The sequence below is a fragment of the Arvicanthis niloticus genome, chromosome 3 (assembly GCF_011762505.2).
Source record: "Arvicanthis niloticus isolate mArvNil1 chromosome 3, mArvNil1.pat.X, whole genome shotgun sequence".
NCBI lineage: Eukaryota > Metazoa > Chordata > Mammalia > Rodentia > Muridae > Arvicanthis > Arvicanthis niloticus.
Genome location: NC_047660.1, coordinates 113,928,220 through 113,938,252, shown reverse-complemented (window position 1 = coordinate 113,938,252; position 10,033 = coordinate 113,928,220). Strand labels below are relative to the sequence as shown.

Here is a 10,033-nt window from a genome sequence, read left to right as displayed (position 1 = left end):
AATAGATAAACCAGTCTGACATTTCTGATCTAGAAAGGCCTTTCCTACGCTTAGTACTAGTAGTAATTTGGTAAGTTTATTTTTCTTGGTACTTCTTATTCACCTGTCTCCAGCCACAGGCTTGTATTTTGAATGATGCTCTGCTAAGGTTATACACGTTCATTTGAATTAGTCCTATCTCTCATTCCGTGTGACATATGGAAGTGAATTTATTGAGAACTATTGCAAATACCCAAGGATTCTGTAAATACGTACCAATGAAATTTTAATAGCTATCTCAAACGTGTGTGGGATTTTATAAATTGGCACAAGACATTTCCAGTTATTTAGGTCCTTTTGGATTTGTGGTTAGAAATTTCTTTGTAATAGAACAATCGTCTTGTGGAAAAGATAGGACTCTTAAGGAATCCGAGGCGTTAGCCCTTCACACTCATAAGATAGGGCTACATAAGGCAGAGCTGGCAATCAAATGCAGTCCGAAAGTACTACAGTTCTATGACTTACTCCATTTTTTAAAAATTCTGTTCATATCACTAAGAAATGCTGGCTTATGATTATTGACCAATGCTTGGACCACGTGCTCGTCAGTGGAAATCTGGAACAAGCTAAGTTGTACTTTTCTTTATGTCTGATGTCTTCTAGAAAAGGAATGGGACTCTGACAGAGAAACATCTCAGGTTAGGTTTAAAGGTAACAACACATTTATAGGAGAATTAGCTAAAGCATAGAGATGTTATTCTTGATAAAAAAAACAAAACAAAACACGTGATGCCTTGTTCTCTGGCACAGTAGACTACACAGTGCTGGGCAGTGGCTAATGATTAAGTTGAGTACTGGAGAGATCACACACATCAGGACTCTAAGACAGGACTGACACACACACACACACACACACACACACACACACACACACACACACACACACACACACACACACACACCGGTGATGACCAAGCCACCTGGTACTATTCAACAATTCAGTCTTCAGTGACCAGAGGGATGTAGTTGTGTACAGAATTTTCAACAAAAAGTTTTTGTAACAAATAATTTCTGTCAGAAGTTTATTTTATTGGTAAAATATTAAATAATATACAGAATTAAAAACTGCACTTACACTTCTGAGAAGAAATAAATCTTGGACAAATTATATGCTTGTTCCTGAGATTGGCTAAGTTTATTCCAGTAGCTGTGCACTCAGACAGTACAAACCTTTATAATATAACCCTTTCACAAAGTATTACAAAGTTTCTGCAGCTTTAGTTGTACACACACACGCACACACACACACACACAGATCACATTCACACATGCATATACAACAGTCACACACGTATACACGGTACCCACATACACGTACAGAGCATGTACATGTGTGCATTAAAAACAAAGAAAATACAAGTCCCACATTTTAGTCTGCAGTGATAAAACTGTTTAGTGGAGGTCTCCCAATCAGGATGCAGCAGAATGACAGCTCACACAGCTGCAGAGACTGTCGCAGTATTTCCATAGTAAACCCCATATTCTGAGGTATTTGAGCCTTAAAAAACAAAAACAAAAACAAAATAACCCTACATTACACTGAGCAAACCTGACATACAAGGTCTGGGATTTTAATTTTACAGATATTTATACATATATATATTTATATATATATTTCTTTTTAAACAATAGTTTTTATTTCCCCAAATTATTAGTTTGAAAAAATGAGGTTCACTGGTTTGACTTTTTTTTATTATTCTTTTTTTCTTTTTTCTTCTAAAAAAAAATCAAAGTATTCTAGAAACTGTTAAGCAATTAGTCCTTAAAATAGTCTAATTACCTTTGGTATTGTTAAAGAAAAAAAAAAGTTAAGTAGCCAAGACACATACTGTACAAGTACAGTATATGCTACCAAAAGAGATGCCAAAGAAATGTTACTCTTTAATAAAATGTGTATTTACATTACAGCAGTCTTACTACAGAAACACGGGTATTTAAAAAAAGAAAAAAAAAAAACCACACTACATATAAATATGGATAATACAAAAGATACTTCTCCATTTGCATTGAAACAGGTCTGCTTTAAATATGTAAAAAATTTTTCTTCAACAGGTAATATATTGATTTAAACCTGACCTAAGTGCTTTGATATTTATTTTCCAAAAGGAGAGAATGAAAACATTAAATATTAGTTATTTAACTTAAGAGCATTAGACAAGAGTGGGAGAAAAATCATATTTCAGCCTCAGGATAAACTTCTCACTCATGATTTCAAGGGAAATTTAGACTAAACGAAGTTTCCAGAAAGTCAGAGATGTCGTTTGGTACTACACTGTTGTTTCAACTTTTCATAGCAGAGTGGTTTTCATCTTTGCTTGTTATGTCCTATGACATGTTATAATTTTCAAGGGTTTCTTTTTATTAGTGGCTAAAGAGACAAATGTCAGAAAAAGAAAAGAAGAAAATTACCACAGTTTTTAAGACTACAAGAGGGGTATTGCACTTTTATGGAAAAAAAAAAAAAAAGAATATCTCTTAAACTCCATAGCAAAAGTAACCATTGTGAAGCTGCAAGTAACACAGTGTCTAACAAACCGGATGATGAGGGTGAACTTGGGGTCTGGAGACCCCTTCTGAGCTTGGAATATCACTGCAGAGGGGTGAAAACACTCACCCTGCTCCCCAGTTGGGAGAAAGTTAAGACTCTTTGCTTTACACTTTTATCCTCTAGGGTGTGTGTGTGTTGGGGGCGGGGGGGTGTCTAATCTTTTATGATTTGTGTTTAAGAAGAAAACCAAACAAGTCAAAATCTAAGCACAAAGGAGCCAGATGGATGCTCTGGTTACAGAATTTCTGGAGTCATGTTAGGTGCCTCCTACTTGAGAGCGATGCAAAATAAGGACTACACAGCTCACCATGTCAACCCAGCCACGCTTTAAAAATACAAAACTATACTTGGGTATAAAAATAGGCCAGCAGACTACACAGCTAACAGAATCCACTGAGACAAAAATTAAGACTTAAAGAGTAGGAAGTTCAGAGTTGACCTCCTAACTAGTATGAGGATCAAGAGAGACATCGAGATGAGATGCAATGGCAGGAGTGCTACAGACAGAGAGAGGATGAGGAGGTGAGAGGAAGGTAGAGGCAAAGAGGCAAAACCAGAACTTCGTCGTACGGAAGGACACGTGATTGATGGGCATCCTCTTAAGTGCTCCACAGTCAAACCTTTTTTAGATCACAGTTTCATAATGTGAACAACTTTTTGAAAAGCAACAGCAACAGCAAAAATATCAACAGTCCCTCCATCCCTTCCCTCCTTCCAGTGTGTTCCTGTAAAAATCCATTTCCAGTCAATGAGACTCAGTGACATGCTAGTAAGTACTGGAGACAGTGACCTCCACCTGCCCGAGCTGTCCTTACTACACATCACTTGAGGTAAAGCAAAGGCCCAACTCACTGCAAACTGTCTTATTTGGACCTATAGGAAGTTTTGATTCTGCATTTAATGTGGTTTAGCACATGACCTATAAATTCCATATTAATTCATAATATAAAACTCATCTTAGGAAACTAGTTGTTCATGTACTTCTTCTCACTGTCTATACACGATAAAGGTGGATTCATAACAAACTTATACAGAACATATATAAATGGAGTGTTAGGGGAGAGAAACGCCATAAACAGAATTAAGAACTCATTTCCAAGAGTGCATATGAAAACATACTCACAAACTCACAAACTCACAGGACAGCAAGAGAAAATGAAACTGCTGTGAAACAGAGCATTACAGAAAAACCTTTGAAAATTCTAAAATTTTAAGTCTCTGTAATAAATGTAAGAATATTCAAGGTGTCATTATTTGGCCTAAGAGTACACTACGACAGAAGGAAACACTAGCGTATTACAGCTTCTTGGTCATGTGATGTCTACTTTATACAACGAGCAGCTTGTTTTCAAAAAGCTGTCATAGTAGAAGACACCCCTCACAAGTGGCAGACAACCTCACACTACAGATCTGAGACGACACTTTGGAGAGGAGTCACGGGAGTGCTGGGTTTTGTTTTGTTCAGGAGGAAACAATGATTTGCATTTCCAAGTCATTTCACAAAACAAGCACAGGTTAGAAGACAGAAGAGACAGAAGACCCAAGACTGGAGTAACACCAGTTGGGTATTTAAAAAAAACCAGCAAGACAATACTGTAATTATTGACTCCAAATTATACAAAGAACCCCGTGTGGTGCAAAACATATTCTTCCTCAAGAATAAAGCAAAACACATAGCATAATCCAATTCATTGCTGACATATGAGTCTACTCCTAATTCGCCTCAACCATAGAATAGTGTCCAGAAGTATCATCAAGTTAAAATGAGTAAAATCTGCTTTCAAAGTTTCTTGTCACATTTACCAGCTCAGCTAAATATCTGGAAATTCTTTTAGCAGTTTTATTTTTCTTCTTCTTCTAAGAACACAAAGGTAAATTAGAGAGTACTTAGATTTTATGTGATTTTTTTTTTTTCTTAAAAAATACACAGTAAAAGTGTGGTGGAGCTAAATAGCTTACCAACACTCTCAATGCATTTTTAAAAGGCACCAATATAAAAATTTTCATAAGTATTTAATACATTAAATTCAGGGTTTAAGAGACCAGTTACTGTATATTTTAATTATTTTGCAGAAACTGGAAGACTAAAATATTTATAAAATAACTTTTATATATACAAAGCTTCAATTCACCCTTCACTTTTTTCCTCTTTTGGATCTGGGAGCTTTTTCTGTAGAATAATTATACACACAGCCGTTATTAAAATAACATGAAATACAGCTGACGACGATGACCACCAATCTACAATTTTATAGTAAAAAAGTACATTCCGAGGCTAAACCAGTGTATAGCAGGTGACTTGGACAGTGTAAGCGCTGTCCTGAATCTGGGGGCAAATAGCTCTCCTGGTTCTCTCCAGCCTCTTTGGCTCATCTTTCTACCCTAACTTACTGTCTTGGAGAGAAAATGTGAGGTGTACAACTGAGACAAGGAAGCACAAACACAAGTCAAAGTTGCTAAATCACTTCCTGCATCTTCTTCTTCTCACAAAAGAACTTACATTTCTTCAAATAGTCACCAGTCAACTTAATATCTTTTCATTGTTTCCTTTTTTTTTTCTTTTCTTTTTTTTTCTTTTTTTGCTTTGTCTTGTTTGTTTTTCTAGATGCAGATTATGGAGATTTGCGATTTAAATTGCCAAGCCTTAAAGACATAGTGACAACTTTGGGCTTTCTTAATGAAACCTGCTGAATTACACCTAACTGCTGGCACAGCAACTGTACTTCTAACCCTAAGCTTTTGTAATACAACTGGTGATGCTAATTGCTTCTTTTCTGTGAATTTTCACTAAAAGAATGTGCAATACGCATGTGCATGCAAACTATACTGTGTTCAAACACTGACCTGTAGGTATGCCAGCCAGACAGGTAACTTTATCTTAAATCTTAATGGCCAGCCCTTACATCCCCATTTTATCCAGAAAATTCTTAACGGAATGTTTGAATGCCAGTGTTTCACACCTCCCTGTACTGCTCATAGGGCTGGCTGCTCTGACTGTTCTAAAAAGCCTTTTAACAAGCAATTCATCACTATTACAGAGAGGCAGCATGTTTCTCCAGAAGGAACTGGCGATTAAAAAAAAAAAATCTGGGCAAAATTAGGGCAGAGCCATCTGATAAATTCCTGACAAACTGGAAAACACAGAGGATAACCCATTTTCGTGCCCCTCAAATCCTCTCTCAACTGTAAAACTTCACCTAAATAAACTGGTCTTGTAATGGTTATGTAAATTTGATTTATTTGGTATCTGGCCTTCATGCTTATTTTTAGGTGCTACCATGTCTTCTATTCTCTTTGGTGAAAAAGAGGCAAATGCAGTCACTGAGGGTCTCTCAGACAGCACTATGTCCACAAAGTTTATTGTAACCCACAAATCTTGAATTTACCTTGTCCCCATTTGTCCCTGTCACATCAGAGCTATCTACTTTTTTTCTGTACCTTGTGCCATGCAGCTGAAAAAAAAAAAAGATGCTAAGTGTATATGTACAGTCAATAAACCCTTAAAGTTCACTCCTTTGAATAAATCAGGTTTTTCAATAAAATGGAATCAGAAAGGCAGAGCACATTGGTACCACCTTTGTAGGGGAAGGACACAACTCTTTCAGTCTCATCCTAGGGCAGGTAGATACATGATTGTTAACACAGTAGGTGCGAGCAGAGAGAAGAGTTGATAGCAGATGCCTGCAGGTGTTCACAAAGAGCCAAAAGGGACACACTGACAGACATCCAGATGCTTGCTTCAGTTGCAGTTAAAACAAGAAAGTCATGAGCCTTACACTTCTTTATGTCATTCAGAAATAAACATCCTTTTCACTGGGATTCCAGAGTATACAGGGTAAGTGGGGATAAGGAAGGCCTGATGAGATGTTTTACCCCCAAGTAAACAATGTACCAAGGGATCCAAAAACAAAACCCCCAAACCCTGACAGTTGGCATGTGATATAGCTCTGTTTTGGTTCATTCTCTTACATGTAAAGGAACCATTTGGATATTTCTCCAGAAAGAACTAAGATAAGAATCAAAGTCAAAACTACCTAGCTCTGGCTATGTGAGAGCTAAAGAGTCCCTTAAATGAACAGACAGAAACCTGCAAAGCCAGCTAGGAGCACATTGCTCATTGGTGGGGACTTCTCCAGTCTTGATACTTCCCAAGGCAAACTGCAGTGACATGGTTTTGGCATGCCATTCAAGGGTCTGTTGGAGTAGCTATGTGTTACCACACAGTAGACCTTTCAGCATTTACAAATGACTGTCAAATAATCCAGTTATGGTCAGGCTTGTTTTCCTCAAACACAAGTAGCAAGTTATGTCTATCAAATGGATTCCCCTAAATGCCTTGATAACAACAGTGTGTTCCAATCCTACCCACCAATGTGAGTGAACTTCAGAAAAAAAGAAAAAGAAAAAAGAAAAGAAAAAAGAAAAAAAGCTGAGAACTCACAGAGATCAAATTAAAACCTGAGCATGAGATATGAAAGTATATGCCATATGCAAATTAGGAGAAGACAGAAGAATCTTGACTAATTCATTTCTGATAAGGACCTGTAGAGTTGAATTTTTTGTTTTTATTTTTAAAGTGCAGGACCTTCTCCTGAAGACTGTCAACATTCTCAACTCCAGGAAGGCTGAAAGAAAACTTTTTGCTTGTTTTTTTGACCTGCACTATGATATTCAGGTAACAAAGAAGTTCCCTTTTGTCTCCAGCAAAGGTAGTAACTCTTATTACTGAAGAAATAGTGGAATAAATAGCCCTAGTAAATAAATGACATTCCAGGGTTCAAGTTATCACTTTCGGGTCCAATTAACAGTTGCTCCAAGATTTAAAAAGAAGCAGCCACTAGCAAGGCTTTTTAAGACCTTCTATTCCAAGAGTCAAAGAGGAATGGACTGTGGACAGAACACTGAGGGGTCACAGCTTGAAGAGAAATACCAGAAAAGGGTTCTTAGAGTGGGAATTCCCCCTACTGTTCACTTAATTACACTTTTCTGCTGACTTGTTAACACTGATTGAATGCTGATAAAGTGACGATCGTAAACACACCTTAGAAGCAAATGTGTATACTAGGCTGCCATCCTAGTACAGCTTAAAAAAAAAAAAATCACAAATTGTGAAAAGCAGAATTCTTCCTGGAAATTACTGACTGCCTCTTACCCACTCTTGAGACCATATGTTATTCTGAAAACTACATAAAAATACTATTTGTTACAGGTGTTAAAAGTAAGGCTGCCAGGGTGTCTATAAAATGCCAGTCATCAAAACTATGGAAAAACAGTGCGCAAGTTTAGAAAAATAAGATCAAAGGACCTTAGATGTATCACAGTGGCCCTTGACTACCTGTAGTTTAAAAGTTTTGCTATATGATACAGTGTAAAACATACTCAATTACAAATTCCGTAGGGGAGGTAAACATAGAACCCACAACAATTCAACTCATCCTAGTAGTTATGGAAAATAACATTATGTTTGTGTTCCATGATCTCTAAGAACAGAAAATAAAATGGGTTTACATTTTGAAACATCTTTGAGAGTAAAATGACTTAGACCATTTTAAATTGCCAAAAACCTACCCAGAACTCTCAACTTTCCCTCCTTGCATCACAATCCTGAATATGAATGGCAAATCAGAATATCTTAGATGAATCTCTATGAACTGAGTGATTTCCTAAATCATGATAATAGGCCTTAACAATGATGCATGGCCGCCATGAACTGCTTTAAATGCTCACGAAATAAACAAGCCAAGTTATCAGTGAACATCCCATCCCTTTTTTCTTGTTTCTTCCTTATTGTAATTAGACAGAGCAAATGACATATTGTCCACAAAATAAGAATTATAGACAGTGACAGCATTAAGAAGAAAGCCTGTCACCATCTGAGGGAAGGTGGGACTGTAAGTGCAGTATTTCTTCATGTGCAGTTCTTCATAGGGGTCCCCTTTGGAATGAAAAGGCCTAGTGGAATGTGTGCTCCCCTCGAACAATGTGTGATGAAAACTCGTAGCGGTCCTGGCTTCTGTAGCCACAGATGTTGCATTCCAGTGGGTCCCGGTAGCCATGACAACCCATGTGAATGGTGTACATGACATGGTCTAGGAAAAGGACTCGGCAGTGCTCACACTTGAAGGCCCTTATCTGTTCTCCTTCTCCATTGAAAACCTTATAGATGTCCTTCAGAGAGCCCTTGGGGGCCTTGGTAGCATCCAAAGCCTTGACATCCTCCTTCATGTAAGCTGGGCTTTGTTTCCTCTTGGGATTTAAGGCAGGGTTTCCTTGGTAGGACTGGCGGTCATCATGGCTGCTTTCTGAGTCAGTAGAATCGAGGCAGCTATTGCTGGGCGAGGCCTCTCTTTCCTGGGGTCGACTCTTTGGTCTGATGAGAGAGATGGGGCCATCCATGTTGTTTTCGTGACTATCAGATGTTTCCCTGCTAATGGGTCTTTCTATCCTGTTTGGATGATAGACCTGAGAATAAGCTGAGCTTATAACTGGGGCCACCTCGGCGATTGTGCTTGGTGCGTGCTGCATCAGAGGGTGAAGGGCCTCAGCTCCAAGGTAGGTGATTGCATTGTTGATGGCTTGGTCCATCATATGAGACTGCATTAGCTCAGCCTCCTTCTCGTACGTTAAGTTCATATCAAAATGAATATCTGGGTAGCCGAATCGCATGAGCTTTTCCCCTGACATTTAAAAAAATAGAAAAAGAAAAAGAGAAAACACAACACAATTAGTGATGGGATTAAAATATAAAAAAGTACAAGAAGTTAATGGAATACTACCTTTTACTATATCATGCTGTTTTACTGTTTAGCTCAAGTGTCTGGTTCTCTTTAGTTCTGTGGAGATGCACAGGTATGTGATCACACAAAGAGAATTTGTAAGAAGCAATTGCACTTGTTCTAATGTCACCACAGAAATGCTTCCAGCCCCAACGATGTGCATTTTATCTTATTATTAGTTTCTACTGAAACTTTCATTTACATGAAGCTCAGAATTATAGGAGAAAGAATAAATGCCAGGTGAAAAGAAGCCAGTCTAGGCTCATTTCTGCCTATCTCAAACACACACACAGTACGTGAGCTACAGATATCGTAAGAACAAAAGGAATGTGGTTATAGCCTATGGTGCTTTACTCCTGAGTCAGGTTAATTTGGTTGATTTAGCTACTACCTTTAGAAGAGTTATAGAGTCAATATATGTCAGGCAGTAGAACATACATTGTCATTACTGAATTAGTTTGAAATTTTATCAACTGATAAAATAAAGTGAATTAAAGGCTACTTAAAATATATGAGGAATTACTCTTTAAGAGACTAGTTCATGAAGTTTTGTTTCTTGGACCTGGCAACTTTTCAGTTTTCCACCAGATGTATCCAGATGTGTGAGGGTGATCCTCTGAATGTCTGTTGTTAGTCTCCAGGCTTTGTCTTGTTTGAAGCATATTGGTTT

At 37.7% G+C, this 10,033-nt stretch overlaps 1 protein-coding gene across 7 annotated transcripts in view; it reads right to left on the bottom strand.

Annotated features, from left to right (window-relative positions):
• Window positions 1–1,047: 1,047 nt before the first annotated feature.
• Window positions 1,048–10,033, bottom strand: part of Ikzf2 (IKAROS family zinc finger 2) — a 146,476-nt gene continuing 137,490 nt past the window's right edge. For 6 of the 7 annotated variants that reach the window (XM_076931720.1, XM_034497533.2, XM_076931719.1 and 3 more), the window contains one exon: window positions 1,048–9,264. In XM_076931720.1, the coding sequence (XP_076787835.1) occupies window positions 8,540–9,264 (725 nt within the window). In that variant the 3' untranslated portion in view covers window positions 1,048–8,539. The remainder of the gene's footprint in view (window positions 9,265–10,033) is intronic. The other variant, XR_013109490.1, reaches the window with a different exon arrangement.